The 22779-nt window shown below is 44.6% G+C and overlaps 4 protein-coding genes across 4 annotated transcripts; 2 read left to right on the top strand and 2 right to left on the bottom strand.

Annotated features, from left to right (window-relative positions):
* Positions 1-1022: 1022 nt before the first annotated feature.
* LOC4347644 (B-box zinc finger protein 18) lies at positions 1023-4592 on the top strand. Its single transcript, XM_015795841.3, has 5 exons — positions 1023-1371; positions 3416-3512; positions 3596-3711; positions 3794-4036; positions 4147-4592. The coding sequence occupies exons 1-5, from the start codon at positions 1279-1281 to the stop codon at positions 4231-4233; spliced, it is 636 nt and encodes a 211-aa protein (XP_015651327.1). The 5' UTR covers positions 1023-1278; the 3' UTR covers positions 4234-4592.
* Positions 4593-7869: 3277 nt separating this feature from the next.
* On the top strand, positions 7870-9544 carry LOC4347643 (auxin-responsive protein IAA26-like). The gene is made up of 5 exons (NM_001422910.1): positions 7870-8053; positions 8147-8280; positions 8381-8471; positions 8616-8706; positions 9089-9544. The coding sequence occupies exons 1-4, from the start codon at positions 7932-7934 to the stop codon at positions 8689-8691; spliced, it is 423 nt and encodes a 140-aa protein (NP_001409839.1). The 5' UTR covers positions 7870-7931; the 3' UTR covers positions 8692-8706; positions 9089-9544.
* Positions 9545-11240: 1696 nt separating this feature from the next.
* Positions 11241-13313, bottom strand: LOC4347642 (ras-related protein RABA3). Its single transcript, NM_001422911.1, has 2 exons — positions 12735-13313; positions 11241-11879 (listed from the first exon to the last, which is right to left on the bottom strand). The coding sequence occupies exons 1-2, from the start codon at positions 12980-12982 to the stop codon at positions 11408-11410; spliced, it is 720 nt and encodes a 239-aa protein (NP_001409840.1). The 5' UTR covers positions 12983-13313; the 3' UTR covers positions 11241-11407.
* Positions 13314-17475: 4162 nt separating this feature from the next.
* On the bottom strand, positions 17476-21129 carry LOC4347641 (uncharacterized). Its single transcript, XM_015755546.3, has 6 exons — positions 20795-21129; positions 18881-18957; positions 18648-18810; positions 18460-18521; positions 18288-18366; positions 17476-17798 (listed from the first exon to the last, which is right to left on the bottom strand). Exons 1-6 carry the CDS (start codon positions 21015-21017, stop codon positions 17695-17697), a joined length of 708 nt encoding a protein of 235 aa, XP_015611032.1. The 5' UTR covers positions 21018-21129; the 3' UTR covers positions 17476-17694.
* Between the last annotated feature and the right edge of the window lie 1650 nt (positions 21130-22779).

The following is a 22779-nucleotide window of genomic DNA, read 5'->3' as shown; positions in this document are numbered from 1 at the left end:
CCTATATTTTTCTATAAACTTAGTCAATTTTTTAAAAAGGTTGACTATGGAAAAAAAATCCAAACGACTTATTATAATATGAAGTGAATGGAGTATAAGTATGCAACTATTCAACGGGCTAATACGCCTAGACCTATATGATTGGAGGTGTTGATGGAATGTGATTGTGAGGATGGATTTATAATAAAGTACTGGATTTAGAATAATGTGTTTAGTGGACTTTGATTTTACAATAGAGACAATAGCATTAAAAAAAAGATGGTTTACTGGACTGCACAGGGCATGCAGCTCAGCCTAGAGACCGGATCACTGGAGGAGTTCTGCAAAGGATAGCTGGGCCGGCCTATAACCAGCCCAAGAACTCTAGTATTCCTTTGCAGAGATCTAGGTCCAACAGGTACTCCTATTGGACGGTGGTGGTGGCCCACGGACAGGGACACAGGGTACCGGAGCCCGGAGGCCAGCAGGGAGAGAAGAAGAAAGAGAAAGACAGGGAGTCGTGACGGCGCCCATTGGCGGCAGAGCAGCCAAGCAATTGATTCGGAGCCACACCCCCAAAATCCCCCCCCCCCCCCGCGTCTCCCCACCCCCTTCTATGTTCTGTGGCCGTCGCCTCTCGCGGGCCCACCGCGCCTAAATCCGCCATATCCACAACCCCCCCTGCACGGCTGCACCTACCAGTCTCATCCCAACTCCCTCCCCCATAATAACAGATCCACGGGCCCCACCGCATCTGGCCCCACCTGTCAGTGTGATGTACCGTGCGGATCTGGTGAAAGTAGCCACTACACAGTATGTTTCGCTTTCCTCGGGTCTACGGCGGCATGAACCCGGCTCACGGGATTAGACCCGCGGGCGCGGTGAGTTGGACGTGTGGTCCTCGTGGACCGGGTCTAGCGACGGTGGGGCTCGATCCCTCGAGAAGGTGGGGCCACCACCAAGCTAGCTCCTGCTCGCCCCACCACCACATCGAAATCAAAAACTATTACTTCTATTTTCTAGTATTTTTTTTTGTTTCTCTCGAGTTCCTCCCTCCTCGCTCGCCACAATCTCTCTCCCGGCTTCGTTCCTCCTCTCGCCCCGCGACTCCCGCTCTGCTCCTCCTCGTCGCCGCCGCCGCCGCCGCCGCCGCCGCCGCCGCCGCTGTGTGTACGACTACGACGGCGAAGAGCCAGGCGGGGAGGACCGATCCGCCGGAGGAGGAGGAGGAGGGAGTGGGGGGGCGGGGAGATGGGGGAGGGGGGGCGATGACAGCGGGCGCGGCTCGGCGCGGGCGGGATGCGGACGATCTGCGACGTGTGCGAGAGCGCGCCGGCGGTGCTCTTCTGCGTGGCCGACGAGGCCGCGCTCTGCCGGTCCTGCGACGAGAAGGTGCCCCCTCTCTCTAACCCTGCCTTCGTCCTCTGCTCTACAACGCGCACGCGTCGGAGTCCGCTTGCCGAATCGTAGATCGGGTTATGCGATGCTTCAATTGCGGTCGCTTGTTTCACGCTGGGCGATCGGGTTGTTTGATTGTGCAATTAAGATCTCACGAGATGGTTTACTACGCTCGAATTAGCGTGTGGATCTGCGTGTTTCTTTTTTGGGTACAGAAAGCCATTTAATTTTGACTGCGAATCAACTGCGTACTGCTCACTGGCCTGGAGCAATTCATTCATTAAGGCCTTTTTTTTTTCATTCGTTGAGTATTGTGGACTTATGACCAAACGAAGTTATGGTATAATAGGATGCCAGCGTGCATTGATAGTGACTAACTGTAGTGCTTGTTTGGGTAGTAACCGAGAAATTGCCTTATGGGGTATCCACTTATTTCTTGTCTGACTTCAAAATGAGGCCTATTGCCTAGAGAATTCCACTTGAAATTAAAGCTGGCCAACTTTAGAACTGGAAAACAAAGCATAATTCTATGATGTTGTTATCGAAGGAGGCACTTTTACAGCATAAAACATACATAATAAGTTCAAATAAGTACTTGAATCCAGCAATTGGGTTACTTCGGAACGGGATTTCTTAGAAGATCACACTACCCTGAGTTCTATATCTAGCTTGGTGGTCGTTAGACACCTCCAGGCATCATCATTCATGGCCATATGTGGGACAGTGCGAGATGAGCTTGTCGTGATTTTGCCATTTTGGTTGGAATTTCTGTTAACCTTATTGGCTATGTGTAATACTTAAGTCGATCATTGTTCTGTAGAAGTAATGATTGAATTTCCCTTGTTGAAATTCTTCAATAGTAAAGAAATAGTTAGGTATAGATTTTGCACTTGTGTTTACACGATTTTTCAGTCCATATGTTTACTGTTATTTGTAGCCAAGATTATGCTTCTGCCTCACTTTAATTGCAGAATGCAGAGTCTGAATTGCAGATTTTCTAGAGTTAATGAATACCCCCTCCGTCCCAAAAAAAGTCCAATCCTGAACACATTCGTGTCCAGATTCGTAGCTAGGGTTTGCTTTTTTATGGGACAGAGTAGTATGTCTTATACTATGTTACTGTACATGATTCCAGTCGCTACCTTCAATTGCTAATAAAAACATACATGAGAGCATCCTTTACTCATTCTTTAGCTGCTCAACTAGTTTTGCGCTCCGTAACCAATGCTATGACACTGGTTTCTTTGGTTTTTTATAATATTTGGAACTGATGACATGATTAAAAATCATCAGTACGTGCAAAAGTGCAACCAGGTTGTAGATGAAAGTTCCAACCGGAAATGGAATTGTTGTATGTGGGTGGCCCCATCCCTAATGAGGCCAAACATTATGAAACATCCTTCGTGGGCAGATCTTTTGGTCAAATATCCCATTGTGCTCTCACATTCTTATATTATATTGATTTACCCATTAAAACATTGTACGTCTATTCTGTTTTACGACTATGTTTTGAGCAGTTAAGTTCTCTTCCAACTATGAAAGGTCATCTTTTCTGGTTCTTAGTCCTTACTTATGTCTTTATGTCAGTTGAGCACCTGTTTAATGAGTTAATAAGGTTTGTCAGTAATGGATCTGCTGAAGAACACGATGTATGCTGATTATGTGCAGGCAACATAAGAAATCAGATACTGTTAATAAAGCTGACATTTTTGCATGGATTTGTTTACTGAAAGTTTGCCAGATTGGTTGTTGTACTCTGTATGTTAGAGATGCATATCCATATTCAGCTCTATGAGAACTTCGATCAACAAAATTACTCGCTCCATTGATTGTTATAAGATGTATTTTGGTTTGAAGAGGCCAAACTTTGTAGATTTTGACCAACAATCAGTCTATACAAGTTATTTTAGTAGCTGTGCAATATCCTTCATGTGGTATCATTAGCATGAAGAAAAACAAATATTACAGCTTTGGTCTCAATAACCCATTAAATATTCATGCTGCATTTTCTGATATTTCTTCCAATGTTGTGATGCAGGTGCATATGTGTAACAAGCTTGCTAGGCGGCACGTGAGAGTTGGGCTTGCAGACCCTAATAAAGTTCAACGCTGTGATATATGTGAAAATGCCCCCGGTATTCTTTCTTATTTATGAATAGTTTCTTATCATATTTTGCCTGTTAAAGCTTGTTGTGATTATGTCCTGCTGTCCATGCAGCCTTCTTCTATTGCGAGATAGATGGTACATCACTTTGCCTTAGTTGTGATATGACTGTTCATGTTGGTGGGAAACGAACCCATGGAAGATACCTGCTCCTAAGGCAACGGGTTGAAGTAGGTTATTGTTTAGAAACCAACTTCGTATTGTAATCTCACGCCTTATTTTCTAGTGCTTGAAGTTTGAAATTTTGATTAGTTTCCAGGAGATAAACCAGGTCATATGGATGATGTTGCTATGCAACAGAAAGATCCTGAAAACCGGACGGATCAAAAGAAGGCCCCTCACTCAGTAACAAAGGAGCAAATGGCAAACCATCATAATGTGTCTGATGATCCAGCCTCAGATGGCAACTGCGATGACCAGGGTAACATCGATTCCAAAATGATTGATCTTAATATGAGACCCGTCCGTACTCATGGACAAGGTTCAAACTCACAGGTACATCACATTCTCCATGTTAATGCAATGGGCTCATCTATTATTACCTTTACCGATCACTCACATTTTCCTCTCTGGTCTATGCTCTTCCCTTACTGATGACAAACCAGACTCAGGGCGTGGATGTTAGCGTCAACAATCATGATTCTCCAGGAGTGGTGCCAACATGTAATTTCGAACGAGAAGCCAACAAATAAATACCGTAACACCAGGATGTACATTTCTTCGGTTGCTGCTATATAGCAGTAGCTCTCCGGGAGGTTGGATTAGCTTTGGTCTTCAGCCAGGCAGAATATGTGTTATTACATGGTCCTCTTGTGTCGCTAGTAGTATGATTCTAGTAGAGCTGAAGTTGAACGAGTTCATGTCAACTCGGCATGCCATATGCCGTGGACGCTATTTATCGTCGTGTACTCGTGTTGTGGTTGTAAGACTGGTGTCACATGGGCCATACGGGAAGCACAGTGGGCTGTCACTTGTGCTTTTGTGGATTGCTGCTGTGCGCTATTAGAAACTGTTCAAAAGATTAATAGACCCATCATTTTTTTTCGGTGTATATCCAAATGTTGCTTGCTTGGACTGTGTTAAGCATTTACTTCCCATTTTGCTCTCTTGCAAGATTACAACACGCGAAGCTCTATTTTCTTAATTACTACTACCTCTATTTTAAAATATAAAAATCTAAAATCTGGATGTTCAAAAATATGTAAAACTAAAATCTGGATATTTGCTAGGACTATAAATAATCTAGATATGTTCTTTGTCCAATAAGATCCCACTCTTGCTCTATTCTTAAAAGGAAGTAAGCAGCTTCATCTATTCTTAAAAACTTTGCTCGTACAAGTAGTTGAGTAGTACTCCCTCCGTTCCAAAAAAAAAAAAGGACAAACCCTGGGTTTCCGTGTTCAATTTTGATTATCCGTCTTATATGAAATTTTTTATAATTCGTATTTTTATTGTTGTTAGATGATAAAACATGATTAATATTTTATGCGTGACTTGTCTTTTTAATTTTTTTCATAATTTTTTCAAATAAGACGGACGGTCAAATGTTATACACGAAAACTAAAGTTTATATTTTTTGGACGGAGGGAGCATGCAGTATGCACTCTGCAATAGGACACGAACTGACACGTCTCATGCCTTTGAGGGCGTGAAGCCGGTCAAGCACCAACAAACCTTTTTGCCCAAAGGGGGCAGAAAAAAACAAAGGGCTAGTCAAACGTGGTTGCATCAAAAAGCTCTTGGATGTCTTGTAGAGCTCGAGTAGTCCCATACTCCCATGTCACACACTCATCAAAATCCGAGATGGATTAGTACATCCTCTGCCAACACAGCAGCGCAACTGTCCTCTGGAACCCAACCAAACCGAAAGCCGACCTGAACGCAATACTCCAGTAATACTAAAAAATAATTGGCCACGGCCGCCACACGCACGCCGCTGCTCGCCCAGCCGGCGGCACACGCTGGCGAAACGCAGGGCGGCTGCCTCCTCCCCCCCCCCCCCCCCCCCCCCCCCGGGGCGCGCCACGGCGGGAGGCAAAAGAAATCCCACGAGATATCCCCGTCTCCGCACGGCACCGCCACGTACGTACTTACGCTGCCTGCGCTCGTGCGTATAAGAGCAAGTTTAATAGCAGAGTTAAATGTTAGCTCCAAATTATTTATAGGTAATATAATAATCTATTTATATAATAGTTATCTATAAAAATATATTACACCATTAATATTTGGTTTCACCTTTTATATATACAATGTATTAAAATCAACTGAATGTAACCCGTTTTCTTCTGACTTTTTCCTCCTTTCTTGATACGCGAGGCTATAGTTTCTTCTGTCTCTTTCCTTCTCTTCTCGATACTAGGTTATTGTTAGCTTACAGCTGTTATTGTACTTACTCTAAATGCTGGAGTACTGGGTTTTTGTAACCGAGAATGGGCGTGTGGGCGCGCGCGGGGCACGATGCTCGTGCTTGCCTCCCCGGTGCGCGGCTTTTTGCCGGCGATGGCGAGGCCGCGGGCCGGGCGGGCGACGGGGCGCACCGCACCGGAGCGTGCGATGTGTGACGAGACTGGCAGGGGTGGGTGAGGGGACGCCACGGCACGTACACGGTACACCACTGGCAGAGTACTGGGCTTGGTCGTCTCATATGTTTGCTGCTGCTGCTGCTGCGTGCGTTGCACCTGGTGGGCAGGAGGGCGCAGCGGAGCATCACGGCGAAGTCGGCGAGCGAGCGGAACAAGCACGTGGCCACTTGCGGGAACCCTGTCCCCTACCCCCCTCGCCAGAATCCGGATCTACTGTGCCCGTTCGCTCTCCATTGGTACGGAGTAACAGCCTGCCTGGCTGCCTGGGTGGGGTGGCAATGGCACGGCGGCTATTTTTTTTTAAAAAAAAATAAAATTCAGTTTAGTGTAAGCTTTCGTGCGAACTTGGAATATTTCCATAACGCTGTCACAAATTCCATAATGAGTTGTACGAATGGTGTCCTTCTAGGATGATCTTAACAACCCCTAAATCATGCACCCTACCAATTACTTCCTCCGTTGTTTTAAATTATAATTCATTTTACATTTTAGTCAAACTAAAACTGATTTAAATCAATAGAAAAAAGTAATAACAAATTCAACAAAAGACAAATATACTATTAACACATATTCAATTATAGATTCAATAAAACTAATTTGTTGCTGTAGATATTGACTGCATTCTTTGGTGTGGGTTGGGAACTAATCTCCAAGCATAGAAAACGGAGCGATAGATTAACGTATTATTAATTAAGTACTCCCTCCGTTTCGAAATATTTGACGCCGTTGACTTTTTAGCATATGTTTGACCGTTCGTCTTATTCAAAAAATTTAAGTAATTATTAATTCTTTTCCTATCATTTAATTCATTGTTAAATATATTTTTATGTAGGCATATAATTTTACATATTTCACAAAAGTTTTTGAATAAGACGAACGGTCAAACATGTGCTAAAAAGTCAACGGTGTCAAATATTTCGAAACGGAGGGAGTATTAGCTAAAAAAACTAAAAAATGGATTTATATGATTTCTTAAAGCAACTTCCCTATGGAACATTTTTGAGAAAACATACCGTTTAGTAGTTTAGGAAGTGTGCGTACGGAAAACGAGTAAATGTAGGTTGATAACCACCACAAACGAACTCAAGAAGTGGAGGCTAGTATATCTCTCTGCAACCTTAATTAAAATCAAAATGCCTTATAATTTAAAATAGAACTATGGAGTACTCTCTGTCACGTAGAAAAACAACTTCTAAAGATATATTTGTCCAGATTTATCACTAGAAGTTAGTATTTTTTTTTAAGAACAGATGATGTATTATACTAGTCGTACTTGCAAGTATCCCATATTGTTCTATTCGCTTAGATTTGCAATTCAAGTTTGCTACGTCCACCAGAACAAGATTCACTTGTCTAGGAGTACTATTGACTTGCAGAATGCACATTGAACAGTAGTGGCGGCCACAGATTATAAGACGGTCACACCTGATTCCCCGCGCAAGGCAGCCACGACGCAGGAGACCAGGGCGTCCACCTGGCGCCCCGCCGGTCGGGTCCCACGGCGACACGGTGCCATCCCCCTCGCCGGCAGCCTCCGGTGCCAACCCAACCGGCCCAACCGCCGATGCGCCGCCTGTCCCAGCCGCTGCACCCCCCCCCCCCCCACCACCTCCGGATCCTCTGCTCCCGCCTCGCCCTCGCCGCCTGACACGCTGACACCCCCGCTCGCCCGCAGAGGATCCCACTCCGCTGCCGCCTCCGCGCTTGCACCAACGGTATATATATATAGCTCGCTCTGTGCAGCCCACAGCTCGCCACCATCAGCGTCTTCTTCGTCGAGGTCAGCGGCGGCGACACGGTGTTGGGTCATGGCGAGCTACGGCGACGACGGCGTGGAGCTCACCGAGCTGACGCTGGGGCCTCCCGGAGCCAGCGCTCGCAGGGCCAGGCGCGGCAGGAAGAACGGCCATCCGCCGCCGTCGTCCTCGATGTAATTTCTAGTGTTCTTACACGGCTAATGGTTTTGTGATGATCGATCAATGTCGCGTCTCCTCTGATGGATGGGTTTCGTTGTTCGGTTTAGGATTCAGGCAGCGTACTTCGTGAAGGTGAGCATGGACGGGACGCCGTACCTGAGGAAGGTGGACGTCGCGGCGTACGGCGACTACCTCGAGCTCGTCGAGGCGCTCAACGACATGTTCTACTGCTCCACCATTGGTGAGCTGCTAGTTTCACCTCGCTGTATATGCAAGAGTAATCTGCCAAACATTGATCAGTAATGGCGGTTAATAATGTTTTGTGTACGGTGATCGAGCAGGACTGATGGACGGGTACGGCGAGTGGGAGCACGCCGTCGTGTACGAGGACGGCGACGGCGACTGGATGCTCGTCGGCGACGTGCCCTGGGAGTAAGCACCGCTGAAACCGCATCGCTTTTTTTATACATTACTGAAACTGCGTCATTGCACTGTTCATCATCGTTTCAAAATTATGCGAATGCAAAAACTAAAGGTAAACGTGGAAATCTCAACCTGATGCATCTTGAATTGCAGGATGTTCGTGTCTTCGTGTAAGAGGATGAGAGTGATGCGAGCTTGTGAGGCGAGAGGCTTGAGCTCAAACGCGTGACAGAAACAATTGCAGGTGAGGAGGATTAACTCCAATTCGATCAGATTGGTAAATACAGAATAGTGCATGCAGTAGCATAGTTTCCTTTGTCTGGAAAAAAAAATCTGCAATATGATCAAACTAATCCATATAGAGAACCAATTAAGAACAACCGAGTAATCGCACTAAGTTCACTAACCACTAACTGATCAGACTGAAACTTTGACTTCTTGAGTTCTTTCTCACTGCCAAGAGTTTCAGACTTTCAGTCCATTTCTTTACTAGGGATGAATATACAATTGATTCAGGGTTTGGCATTGTTCAGTTCTTTTCCACTGATAAACTGATTTAGAGTTTTCGTTGTTAATTCAGTTCTTTTATACTGCAATAAACTGATTTGGATTTTGCGTGGTTCCAGGTTGACCAGTGCGTTGTAGATAACTGAACCTGGACATCGATCGCTCATGCAAGTGGTGAAAGCGCTGACGAAAAGGATGACGCAATTTTCTGACCGACCAAAGCTATGCTGCGCACACATGATTGATGCAACAACATCTACAGAAAGACCAGCATATCAGCATCTCACTAGCTAGCCTGGAATAAATGTTAGTTAAGTAGTTGACACTGCAGATGCGGTCAATCTCTCCAGCTTGCTGCTTGCTTCTCACATGAGCCTGAATGCCTCTGATACGGTTGACTTCCCTGATGAGATCCCAACATTTTAGCTCCCTTTTGCCTCTAGCTAGTTGTAAGTTGTTTCGGCTGTATATGTATGTATGTCGCATCACATGTACATGGATCAAGAGTTGTTCGTTGTACCTCCCAAATTTTGATACAGCTAGCACGAAGATCTTTTGAGTCTGAGATGAGGTTCAATTCTGTTCATGGGTGTGGTTTCTGCAGACAGGATCATGGTGCTCAACTGCTCATCACGTTTCTGTTTTTGCTGCACCAGTGCAGAACCCAGTTCATCTGTCGGAGCAGCGTGCGGCAAGGACTGCGTGGAATTGATCTTCATGGAAGATGTTGCTAATTGCAGCAGCAGCGGTAGTGGTATCCATCCAAGTAGGCAAATGTAACAGCTACCGATGAGCAAGTGGCCATGTTGTTTTCAGGATTTGTGGATCATACATAGGTAGGTAGTTATGTACCAGTTGCCATTAGGCCAACTGGAGTGGATGGATCAAAAGGAGTCCAAAAGCTTCTGCGCGTCCATTTGTTCGGCTCATATGGCTGCTTGAGCTGCAGCAACAGTACCCACTACACAAAAGACAACACGATCGCTGCAGCTGCTGCTATGTACAGCCGCACTTAGGGCCGGTTTATTTCGTGAACGATAATTCCTGGCGTGTCACACTGGATATACGGACACACATTTGAAATATTAAACACAGTCTAATAACAAAATAAATTACAAATTCTGCCAGAAAACCGTGAGACAAATTTATTAAGCCTAATTAATCCATCATTAGCAAATGTTTACTGTAGCATCACATTATCAAATCATGGCGTAATTAGGCTTAAAAAATTCGTCTCGCAATTTCCTGGCGAACTATATAATTGATTTTCTTTCTACATTTAATACTCCATGCATGTGTCTAAACATTCGATGTGATAGCGTGAAAAATTTTGTTTAGGTACTAAACATGCCCTTATTCAGTTGATGCAGCAGAATTGCCTCGGTCAAGAATAGGAATACGAATAACGTCGCTGAACTTCTGTTGAAATAATGTGTTTGTTTCATGAGGATGGGAATTAATTCCTTTCGTACGGAAAACGAAATGATCTATTAGCACATAATTAATTAAGTATTATCTATTTTTTTAAAATATGAATTTTTAAAGCAACTTTCGTATATAAAGTTTTCGTAAAAAGCGCACCGTTTAGTGTTTGAAAATTCGTGTTCAGTTCAGTAAGTCGATGATTGGAAATGCGACCATGGACTAGCTCATGTTCATGGCTTCACGGTAAAACACCGGCAAAGCATTGCTGGCTGCCGTGCCATGGCAGACAGCTGCTCCTAGTTGCTGGACTGACCGGTAAGAACGGGTTGGGCAACGAAAACTCCGGCTCCGGTGGGTCGGGGATTAAAACTCCGAACCTCCTTGACCTCCACAACACTGTCATCTCCACACAAATTAATGGAGTTTTTACGTCTCGATCAGTCACCCACGACGTGCTCGGTGCTATGCTCGTCGGAGACACTCAATCACCAGTTCGATCTTTAAAAAGGCCAACGGGGTCAGAAATGAAAACTCCGGCGCCAGCGTTTGGAGTTGATTAGTAACTCCGAACCCTTTGACCTGCACAACCTGGTCATCTCCAACTTTCTCTGGGCCGAATTCTGGTGTTGGGCCTAGCTTTCTAGCCCATACAGTGAAGAAACGGCCCAAATATGGCATCACGAGGCCACGCGGCCCACTCACAGGTGCGCCTGAATGGTTTGTATATGAAATAGGAAAAAGTCCACGTTGCGCTTATGTGGCATTAGAAAAACCGAGCTAGCTTGCTCTGTTAGCTAAGCGACGAATCATAGCATCACGCACGCGTAGATAATCACAGTCACAGATGAAGAATCTAAACCATTTCTTGTCAATCACCAAATTTACAATGTTTTACATGCCTAATCCTTCTCTATAATTGACAAGAACGCGAGGTGAAATGATGTGAATGTGTAATAATCGATATGTCGAAACAAAAACATTACACGAGCGAACATCCAGTCTCTGTGTGTCGCTCACGAGCAGGAGCACTGCGAGCTCTTCTTCATGGCGCTGGTCTCCATGATGGAGCCGACGTCCAGCGTGGTCCCCTTCAGCGACAGCACCTCGCCGCCGCCGGCGCCGCCGTCGCGCATCCGCCGTGCCTCGTCGAGCTCCAGCGCCCTGCGCGACACGACGGCGAAGATCTCCTCGAGCAGCGTGAGGAAGGCGCGGTCCACGTTGTCGCCCGACAGCGCGGACGCCTCGGAGAAGAAGAGCCCCTGCTCCTCCGCGAACCGCGCGGCCTCGTCGGCGGCGACCTCGCGCCGGCCCGCCGGCATGTCGGCCTTGTTCCCGATCAGCGCCACCACGGTGGAGCCATCGGCGTGCGCCCGGAGCTCCTCCACCCACCGCGCCACGTTCTCGAACGTCCGCCGCCGCGTGATGTCGTACACCACCATGGCGCCCAGCGCGCCGCGGTAGTACGCGCTCGTCACCGCCCTGTACCTGCGAAACCAAAAAGACCAAACTTCGCTCAAATTTCCTCCAAAAATTCAAATATTTCCGCCACGAACACATCAGTCTCCCTCGGGAACACACGAATTGCACACAGAATTCCCGCTTTGTTGCATTGAAAACAGATCAAAATCTTAATTAGGCGACAACTGCCTAATCCAAGGGCAGGTTAGATTAGGCAGGTAATGACTGATTTGCTACATGACAGTTTCTATCAAATCTTCTCCTGCAAAAAGGAGGCATTAGTGGTTCTTGCAGGGATCACTTTCGGTGGTCGGCGTGCTCTGTTCTGACGCGTTGTCTTTAGCAGAAGCTACTAGTAGTAGCATCGCATTTCATAGCTTTAATTTCAGCTGGCTTCATGAAAACTGACAGCCACTATACATGCATCCTTATCTTCCCAACCAATACAAATCCAATCTTCCACGAGTCCTTGTACCGATCCAATTAGCTCCCGGCTTAATTAATCACAATGAAAGCAAAATGAAGCTGGTGTCTTGGCTGACATGCATGTGACACCATCTCCCTCGCAGCAAGCAACAGAACATGAGTCATTGACGCTATGTAAGTATATGGAGTAAGTATATGGAGTACCAAATTACTAATCAAATGCAAGAACAGCCAGATCAGTTGGGATAGCTTGAACACGTAAACGCTAACAAAAACGCAGCAACGATCACGATTTCGCAGCGACTATCATTGCGTTGCTCTATTATATATACTATCAGTATTATCACAAGTAAAAATGATCTTTCCAGTATTTCTAAGTCATGAGTCTAGATAACTGCGTATGAACTGATGCGTTTGCGAGGAAAGAAGATGATCGGTGTGTGCATGGATGGTTACCGTTCTTGGCCGGCGGTGTCCCAGATCTGGGCCTTGACGCGCTTGCGGTGGAGGGAGAGGGTGCGGGTCTGGAACTCGACGCCGATGGTGGACTTGGAGTCGAGGAAGAACTCGTCCTTGGTGAACCTCCCCAGCAGCTGCGTCTTCCCCACCGCCGAGTCCCCCACCACCACCACCTTGAACACGTAGTCGATCTCCCCCTCCTTCTCCCCCTCCCACACCACCACCACCTCCTCCTCCGCTACCATCCTTTCCTTCCTCCTCGATCACCTTCCTCTCCTCTTCTTGGTTCTTGATTACTTCAGCTATATATGAACTCTCTAATTAACTTTCTTTCTCTTCGGCTAAGAACTGTGGTGATCGAGCTAGATGGATGGCTAGAGGCTAGGCTTATGTTGAAAGCATGCAGTGCTTGCTTTTGAGGGAGGCTCGGTGTGCTGGTGGTCTACTACCCTAGTGATGGTGTGTCCTGCTTTTGGAGAGGAGGATTGCTGCAATGCTGCAGTGCAGTGTGTGCTGCACAAAGGGAGGCTGCAGCTATCATCGCTGCCTTTTGCTGTCCATTCCAAGGCCACCTAGCTTGGCTAATACCCAGGCCTTCTTTTTTGTTTAAAAGAAACAAAAAAAAATCAAGATGAGTCCTTGTTTTGTTGCCTTTTGCTTTTAACTTTTGTGCAGACAACTGGACATATTACAAAAATGTTTATATGTTGCTTCCGGTTTAAGAAGGGTACAATAGATAGATATCATACTTTTTTTCTTTAGATCTCATACATGTGTTAATAATAAAAAGCCAGAAATTCTTTACCATGCACTGTGGTTAATCTCCATTAATTTACCATTAGTAGAGTAGTACTAGACTATCTTTTCTTTCTGTTTAGATTACCCGGAGTACGTATGTTATTAAACTGAAACAGTGCCAGGAGACTGTTTGCTTTTTAGAAAAAGAAAAGGAAAGAAAAAGTAGTGAAGGAACAGGGCAACATGAAGACCTTTTGTTATTATGATTAAACAAGTGTTCGAGACTATAGCTGAATTATATAGCAGTGGTTGACCAACTTGGCTTATTACTACTACCTCCGTTTCATACTATATATTCCATCCGTTTCAAAATATTTAACACCATTGACTATTTAGCACATGTTTGACTGTTCATCTTATTAAAACAAATTATGTAAAACTATATGTGTACATGAAAGTATATTTAACAATGAATCAAATGATATGAAAAGAATAAATAATTACTTAAATTTTTTGAATAAAATGAATGGTCAAACACGTACTAAAAAGTCAATGGTGTCAAATATTTTAAAACGGAGGGAGTAAGACTTTCTAGCATTGCCTATATTCATATGGATGTTAATGGATCTAGACACATACTCCCTCCGTCCTAAAAAAAAGACAAACCCTGGTTTCCGTGCCCAACGTTTGACCGTCCGTCTTATTTGAAAAAATTATAAAAAAAATTAAAAAGACAAGTAACGCATAAAATATTAATCATGTTTTATCATCTAACAACAATAAAAATACGAATTATAAAAAAATTTCATATAAGACGGACAGTCAAAGTTGGACACGGAAAACTAGGGTTTGCTTTTTTTTTTAGGACAGAGGGAGTAAACATCTATATAAATGTGGACAATGTTAGAAAGTCTTATAACCTAAAACGGAGGAAACGGAGGAAGTAGTTCCCTTAGCCGTGCCACTTCACATCACATTTTATGCTATTCGATTCGATCGAAAGTCTGAAATGTGATTGCAAGTTGCAGGAGCTCTCAAGAACTGAAAGACCCAACATGATGACGTATCAAGAAACCAGATATTATTAGCAGTCTCATTGCTTCACTTCCAACGGATTATAAGTGCAATACTTATTACTCCCTCCTATCTATCTCGATTCATTAACATCAATAAATGCTATAATGACTTACATTGTGAAACGGAGGAAGTAATGATCAAAATATAATTTGTAGATAAAAAAATATATATTTCCCATATAATAACGTAATCCACAATGCTACTGTGCCACGCTAAAATCTCTCTGTGGTTATGGAAGTGACATTTTTTACATGTAATCCACAAAAAAGTATCATACATCTGTCTCAAAAAAATACTCAGGCTCTTTTGGAACAAAAGAAAAATAGAGAAATTTTGGAAGATTCAAATCCATTAGAAAAATTTCCCTACATGATCCTTTGGACGGAATAGCTTCCCCAAAATCCTTTAAAATTCTTATGGAATTACCCATTTTGTAAGAATTTTAGAGGAAAATTAACATGAGACTAGACCTCATGTTTTCTCATCCTTGTGACTCAAAGTCCCTTTACCTTTTCTACGGTGCTACCAAACATTTTTTTTTTGCAAAATCCTATGAATTTATTTCTTGTGGTATTCAATATGGCATGACATTATATTCCTATGATTTTTTTTTTATTTTCAGAATCATACGTTCTAAAAGGAGCCCTTAAGAGATGCACTTGATAGTACAAGTCCCGTATTTAATCCTTGACATACTCATAATTTTTTCTTAAAAAATATTTAAAAAATATTTGAAAGGATGTCTCTCCTTTCAAATCTCATTTTTTTTAAAGGAACCATTAACTGTGTTGATGACCAGAATGAACCAGTGAAGAATACCACACCTTCTTGAGTGTTTAGCAGTGACCAATTCAGATCTTTGCTTTGTCAATCAGCAGTGGTCCATGCAGACCTTCACACTGTACGTATGCCGTCCAAGAACAGAAAACACCAAGAAAAATCCAGGTCCAAACAAATCGGCAGTTTCCTGGATAAACCGATCAACAAATCACGGTTGGAATTGCGACAGGGCCAAGGTTTCTTCTCCTCTGAATCTCTGAAGTCTGATCCGGTCTCATGCAAGGCCTTCCAAGTGTGCCGTCGCTGTCGGCCAGTATGTTACGCAATTGCAGCAGTAGTCATGCGTGTCATACGGTATTCTCTTCCTGAATTTGCAAGCAAAAGGAAGAGACGGGACCAACCGAGATGTTGGGTACGTGATCCCGGTGGAAATTCTGTTGATTTCTTGGCAGGTTTCTAAATTTCTGGTCAAGTAGAATGTGTCAGGTGCCTGCGACTGGGTGAAAAGTCTGAATAATTTCTTTAATTTGCTGAATATTAGTAGCAGCCAGGTTGATTTTTCCCCTATTCTTTTCTGGAAATTTTGAGGGTAATGGCTAGTGTGCAGAGATGAGAAATTGATCGGAAATTTCAGTGTCACGCTTAATTAAGGTGAAAACTCAGCAAATGATCAAAGTCCTTGATGTACAAGCAGGTGTCAGGACTAGTTGGATGATGTCGCTATACAAGAGATAGTGCTAGGACCAGCAAGGTTTGCATCAATTTATCATATACAAAGTACGTGTATGTTTAATGTCCAATCAAATTAATGCCGACTAAGCTCGACACTGTAGCAAAACTATCATGCTGACATTATTTGAGCATCAACTTTATTTTTTGATAGAAATACATGTTCTGGATTATGAACTACTGATACCAATAAGGACATGTACTTACCAAGTTAATTAAGCTAGAATAGACAAGATATGATCTATCTTTAACCAACACGCTTTGTACGTTCAAGCAGTTGCATGATTAGGGCTTGTTTAGAGGAACTTAAAATTCCGAGAAACAAACAAGCAACTAATTGGTAGTCAGCTTTTGATAATATAAAAAAACTGAGTTTTCCAATTTCTAGCTTCTAGTTTATTTTTTGGATTCTACAGTTACAACTTCTCAGAATCTGAATGAAAAACTGGATTGTTTGCAATAATTTCTAATTTTGGAAGAAGCTGCAGCTGTCAGAACCTTCCCCAAACAGACCCCTAATGTCCTTGCAGAGCATTTCTTCACTCAATCACAACCTGCAGGACAGTTATGCAATGCAGCTTTCTTCACATGAAGAGAAGCTATGCTTACCGTTGACGGTACACATCAATTCTCTTGTACCAGATGAATGCATAAAAAATGTCACCAACAGGTTTTATTTCAAAGTAATCCAAGGACAATCATCCATGACTCCATACTTACAGTACTACTACATGGTAAGTCAAAAGTTACATGTTACAACTTCAGTATCAGGGAGCACAAGCAATTGGCTTACATGTCCTGCAGATGCAACAAAAATGCATCTCAATCTGTGCCTACAGAGAAAAAAAAACTGAGGCCCAGAAACCAGTATTGAACAACTGCTAAGTACATGCTGAAATTCCCATACATACAGTAGCTTATCCATCTCCAGAAAACACATGCATATTGTTGTTTCTAGTAATGCTACAAGTCTATAGGTGTGCCCTGTTGTTGTTGCTGGGGATTCAGTGACATAGCATCTTCCAGGCACAACACAACATTTTTCAGCCAACATTGCCATCTGCAAAAGAACACATAGAGCCTCTGAACAAGATATCAGCTTATTTGAAGGACCCATTCCAATTTGATTTTGTCAAATACCAAGGATATAGGTGGTGAGATACTCTTGTCCTTACGAATCACTGTAAGACTATTTCAGGCAAGAAAAACTACTATGAAAAACCAATGAAACTCACCGAAATCCTTTTTGTAAGAAATGGTACAGGAGCAGTCTTGCACCATGAAATCAACCTGCAAACAATCTAAGCCAGATAACACATTCATAACTCACTACTATACATGTGCCGATGCACCATGTATGTACTCATTGCAATCATCCACAGAAGAATAGATGTAATTCAGATCACACAGCACATGATTAAACAATTTTTCAGCCCCATCTACTTTGTTTCCATCCAACCAATAGTTATCAACACATCCATACCAACCTACACGGCAGAATCTTTGCAAAGCAACAACATACAACACTAACGGTGCATCAGAGTCAAGTTTGGTCTAGCATTGTATACAAGTCTCCCTAGAGATTCTCCACAAATTTTGCTCTGCATTATTAATTCAACTCCACCCAAGAAACTTAGTTTCTAACACGAGGCCCACCAATTGGCCTCCTGCGAGGAGTGAGAGAGAATTGTATGCGCAGGTTGGAAGACTCATGGTCATGTTCATCAAACTTATAGCCTGCAAAGCAAAACGTCATAGTTTCAGAGCCAAATTCAAGCTTATAACCTGAACAAGTATTAGAAGCTCAAAGTTTATTCTCTCCCTACCAATGAAACGTCTAGTTTTATGATGGAAAGCACTAAAGTTGATGTGCACACAAATATTATTACATATGATATAGCACACATAGAATGACAGTAAGCTGGTTTCAAAGTGGAACAAGGAAAAATTATGATATTTCGAAATAACAATCTTAGTTTTCAGCAAAAAAATAATAATAATCTTAGTTTAGTTATCTATGGACTACACTCTACATAGTTCAGTCATCACACTAAAACCTACTGGATGTGGGACAAAGGGAAAAATATTAAGAAAAATAAACAGATTTTTAATAAGACTAAAGGCACACAAACATAAAAGAATGAAACTGCGCGCAAGCACTATCTAACGAAATTGGCAACATAACTACAATGCATATGGATGCAGAAAATATGATGTTATAATTACCTTGCAGAGTCTCCAGAGCAGCACGAGCTTCAGGAGGAGATGAAAAATCAACAAAACACAAGAGGTTACAGCTTCCAGCCTGCAAAACAGAGAGGGGATTTGACATGTAAGCATGCTTGGCTTTGCAAAAAATAACAGGGAAAATTTGGTTCACAGGTAGCATTTAACTTACATGCCTAATCTCCTTGTTGACCAATCTCACCTCACGGAAACCAGAAAAGGGGCGAAAGATATCTGCAGAAGAAAGAGTTAAGGGCAAAAGCACCTAGGAGGTGTAATATGAATTACATCGCAAAAGATACCTACACTAATTATAGCTAGGAAAATGTGATTTTAGTTTACAAGCATAGAAAAGGATACGTGCAACCTCTCTCTTTGTGCAGTTCGAAGGTAGTCCTTCCACATAGAGAGTTCTTGATTCAGTTATTGTAGCGCCATGGTTTCCACTGTCCATGCCTGCTGAATATGTGGCCATCCCACCAAGTGGAATAGCACTTTGGTTAGCACCAGCAGCATAGGACATCTGCAACCAGCACTATGTTAGTAAGAAAGTTGCTATCCTCAAATTAACAAGCTTATAATTGATATAATACCTGATTGTTCAAGCGATGGACATAATGGGGGCTCATTGCTTCGTGGAAGAGGCTGTTTCCCTGTCCAGAAGGCATGTCTGCAAACAAAGTGTAAAGTGTTAAAATATACAAATGCACATCTTTTTTTTTTGACTGAAACAAATGAACATCTCACTTGGAGAAAATACATTAGGAAGAAACTACTGAACAGTCTCGTCAATATTTTTTCCCTGTCCATTTAAGAAGCAAGCTATGACAAAAATGGGGTTGCAATAGAAGCAAACATGTGAAGAATTAATGATGTGCGGTAATTACAACATTATCTAACAACTAAAAAGCCGCCAAATCTATGTGCAGGTAGGCAATCCTGATACATAGTTTCAGGTAGCTGTGCATAGCAAGCAATCATTTTCCCAATAAAATGATACTAAAAAAGGACTAAACTTTATTGTTGTGATGATAGATGCATTCAGAATTGGCGGCAAACAACGTAACGGCATGCAAGCAGCAAATTCCTTTGTAGAGATTATTAGAACCTTTTTACACAACAAATTCCTTTTTTTTTCTCTTGTTTTAGATTTCAGAATTTACAAACCATTTAGCCATCAAAATAGTCAGACCGACTACTCTATAATAGAAGCCGAAACCTTTTGCCTAGAGCCTACCAATGATAGTGAAATATTAGCCTAACCAGAGATTAATTCAATCTAACATATCATATAAACCATGCTACACCATCTAACTTTAAAGAAAACAAAGAATCAATATGATCTTGTAGATTCACATATGAAAATTACTAGTTCCCATCTTACGACATTGAGGCTTTATCAGGAAATGAGGAATGGTTTCATTTTTATGTATTCATTTCAAACAAACATCTACCATTGGAACAATTCAAAACTACAAGCCTGCAACTTCTCCTACCATTTCCTTGGACAGGTTAATAGTACAGCGTGGCAGGGAAAACACAAGGCCGGCCCTGAGTCAGGGCAGTCAGGGCCCCAGACCACACACGTATTGTTTGGAAGCCCAAGCCTCATTAGCAGATGTCCAACAAGCATATCAGTCTGCGCAGGTCACGAAGCATCGAAGCTATCTCATTCCCCTCGACCCTTATCTATTCCCGAAACTACGCTGGGTTAGCTAGCATGACTAAAGCCTAATTAAGTGTGTCATTTGCTGCATGTAATCCCGTCATTCAGCCACTGCATATGTCGTACTCTTTAAGTTTTTTAGATCTCACTCCTTTGCTTCAGGGTTGAATAACACCCCAAAGAAGATTGACAAAAAAAAGATGGAACTTTGATTTCTTTTGGTTCTAAAGATTGCCATTAGAGTTGATTGGTTATGAATTCCTCATTCCTGTGAGTTGTTCATAATAATTAGTTTCTCTAGTTAGTCAGCAAGATCTCCTTGAGTTGAGTGGTTGGTTGGTTTATCTCATAGCTTTGCACTGATTTTCTATAGTTGGTGTGTGTGTGTGTTTTCCCTTTTTAGGAGTCCTCTAACAGATTATACCCTTGAGGAGATTGGCTTCCACGAGTTCTTGATGATATTTCGGTTTCTACAAGATCACAAAAATCCAGGTGATTCTGCTCCCTATTATTCAGAGTTTCAGACTTATAACTGATAATATCTGGATCTGTAATTCAAACATGAGGGATATTTGCAATTTATTAAGATTACTGATGATGATACATTCAAATAAAAGGCCTCTGATTTTTTCTCGCCCTGAACCCCAAAAGTTCAGGACAACAAGATCTGCTTATAAAAAAAGACTAGCTTCCACTATCATCATCTATATGTTCTATAGCCTAAAGCCCTAAACCCCATGGATACCCACAACAAAGCTACCTATACTTTCTTACGACTAATCTAGCAGGCAACACAAAATTAACAATCAAGAAGAGGAGGAATGTGTGGGCGAGCACGAACCGAAGTACTCCGGGCGCTGGCGCTTGAACGACGGCGGGGGGCCGGCGGGCAGTGGCGGAGCAGCCATCGGGGGCGCGACCGGCGCCACGGCGGGCTGATACCCCGCCTGCTGCTGCTGCTGCTGCCACATGAGCGCGGGCGTGGGCACAGGCACCGGCGCCGGCGCCTGCTGGCGCGGGTCGACGGCGGCGTACTGGTACTGCCAGTAGCTCTCGGCGGCCATCGCGATCGGGAGGGCGGCGGCGGCGGCGCGGTGGGGGCTAGGGTTCGGGAGGGGACTAGGGGCTAGGGTTCGAGAGATAGGGGAATGGGGAATGGGGAATGCGTGCGCAGCCGCGGTGAGGGGAGGAGGGGGCGCGTGTTTTGTAGCCAGCGAGCGCGGCTTCGGTTACTGGTGCTGACGCCAGTGGCGCTGTCGCTGCCCCCCACACAGCTGTCGTCGCGCTCCGGGGCAGCGCGCGCTGGCGGCGAGCGCGGGCGCGCGTGGAGCGCGAGGAGGGGGGAGCAAGCGGCGCGCGGGCACCGCGTTGCGCCGCGCCGCGCTGGTGTGGACGCGCGCTACGGCGCGGCGCGGCGCGCGTGACGGCTGGAGGGAGAGAGAAGTTGTGCAGTGTGGGCTGCCTTCGACAAGCGTGTCGGGCCTGCATGGGCCGTGATGATGGGCTGGGTAGTTTTTGCGTGGGGAAAAGTATACCTGAGGTCCCTCCTATGGCGGCATTGACTCCGGTTTTGGCCGACGTGGTAGCTGACTTAACGTGGGACCTACATGTCAATGACATAAACTCTTCTCATTCTCCCCGTTCTCACATCAGGCCGGTGCAGAGCGACAGATGCCGGCGTGACGAGGCAGCCGGTCGTAGCAACGGGGAGCGGCGGAGAGGCGGCATGGGAAAGGGTCGTCGAGGTAGATACCGGCACGGGTAGTCAGCCGGTCGCGGAGGTGGCGGGGGAGAGGCGGCACAGGAAGAGATCACCGGGGCTGGTCGCTAGGCAAAGCAGCTCGGGAGGAGGCGGTGGCCACGCAACGACCAGCCAACCACACTGATGTCGCCGCCAAACTACTCCTCCCTCTTGCTCGTCGCCGCCCGATATCCAACACCTTAGGCCACTCCTCCTCCTCCTTGCCGCTACGAGTAGTGACCGATGGAGAGGAGCTACACATTGGCGGCGGCAGCGGGCCTCTCTACTTCCCCTCCTAGATCTTCGCCCCCTCTTCTCCGGCTCCATCAAGCTCTCGCTGACGGCACCCCTGCCCAGACATCCTTCGTGAGCCCACCGTCGTTGGGGGGATGGGCTCCCGCTTTCCTCGCCATTACCGGTCAAGCTTAGTGACGCTGCTGACTCCTAGCTCCTCTCCACCGGCCACCGTTCTTCTCCTTGCTCGTCGTCACCAACAAGCGTCGTCGCTGTCAGCGAGGGCCACCGTCGGGCACCGCGCGCCTCCAGTTCTCCCCGCCCGTCGCCGGTCGCGCTCGCCGCGCTGGCCCTTCTCCTCGTCGACCGTTGCACACCTCAGATGGAGAGGACTGGAGAAGAGATGAAGAGAGGTGGAGAGAGAGAGGAAGGGAAGTAGTCACTAACATGTATGGCTCATATGGGGTCCAATACTGACTCAGCTATCACGTCGGTAAAAACCAAAGACAAAATCACCTAAAGACCTAGAGAGCCTAGTTTTCTAAGTTGAGAGATGCTATATATCTCGTTTTTTGGTTCAGGGATGATTTTGTAATTCAGCGACAAGACGAGGGAAGTCAGGTATAACTTTTTTCCTTTTGCATGGGATTCGCTGGGTATTGGGCCGGGCCTTTCTTTGGAACATGGTGGAGGCCTGCGCCTATAGGGCTGGGCCTTGCCTTCAGCCACAGTTGGTTTTGGGCCGGGCCTTTCTTTGGAACATGGTGGAGGCCAGCGTCTATAGGGCTGGGCCTTGCCTTCAGCCACAGTTGTCATCGGAGCGTTGGATGTTGAGCCGGCCAAGCAAAAGC

Source organism: Oryza sativa, chromosome 9, assembly GCF_034140825.1.
Source record: "Oryza sativa Japonica Group chromosome 9, ASM3414082v1".
In the NCBI taxonomy this organism is placed as follows: Eukaryota; Viridiplantae; Streptophyta; class Magnoliopsida; order Poales; family Poaceae; genus Oryza; species Oryza sativa.
This window is presented reverse-complemented; position numbering and strand designations above follow the sequence as displayed.

Excerpts from the sequence above, each read along its gene's own strand:
- LOC4347643 (NM_001422910.1), top strand. The coding sequence starts at position 7,932 with ATGGCGAGCTACGGCGACGACGGCGTGGAGCTCACCGAGCTGACGCTG. Across the intron at positions 8,054-8,146 it reads CCGCCGCCGTCGTCCTCGAT|GATTCAGGCAGCGTACTTCG; the intron begins GTAATTTCTAGT and ends TGTTCGGTTTAG. Across the intron at positions 8,472-8,615 it reads GTCGGCGACGTGCCCTGGGA|GATGTTCGTGTCTTCGTGTA; the intron begins GTAAGCACCGCT and ends CTTGAATTGCAG.
- LOC4347642 (NM_001422911.1), bottom strand. The coding sequence starts at position 12,982 with ATGGTAGCGGAGGAGGAGGTGGTGGTGGTGTGGGAGGGGGAGAAGGAG. Across the intron at positions 11,880-12,734 it reads GACACCGCCGGCCAAGAACG|GTACAGGGCGGTGACGAGCG; the intron begins GTAACCATCCAT and ends TTGGTTTCGCAG.
- LOC4347644 (XM_015795841.3), top strand. The coding sequence starts at position 1,279 with ATGCGGACGATCTGCGACGTGTGCGAGAGCGCGCCGGCGGTGCTCTTC. Across the intron at positions 1,372-3,415 it reads GCCGGTCCTGCGACGAGAAG|GTGCATATGTGTAACAAGCT; the intron begins GTGCCCCCTCTC and ends GTTGTGATGCAG. Across the intron at positions 4,037-4,146 it reads GACAAGGTTCAAACTCACAG|ACTCAGGGCGTGGATGTTAG; the intron begins GTACATCACATT and ends ATGACAAACCAG.
- LOC4347641 (XM_015755546.3), bottom strand. The coding sequence starts at position 21,017 with ATGGCCGCCGAGAGCTACTGGCAGTACCAGTACGCCGCCGTCGACCCG. Across the intron at positions 18,522-18,647 it reads CACAAAGAGAGAGGTTGCAC|ATATCTTTCGCCCCTTTTCT; the intron begins GTATCCTTTTCT and ends TTTCTTCTGCAG. Across the intron at positions 17,799-18,287 it reads TGCTCTGGAGACTCTGCAAG|GCTATAAGTTTGATGAACAT; the intron begins GTAATTATAACA and ends TTTGCTTTGCAG.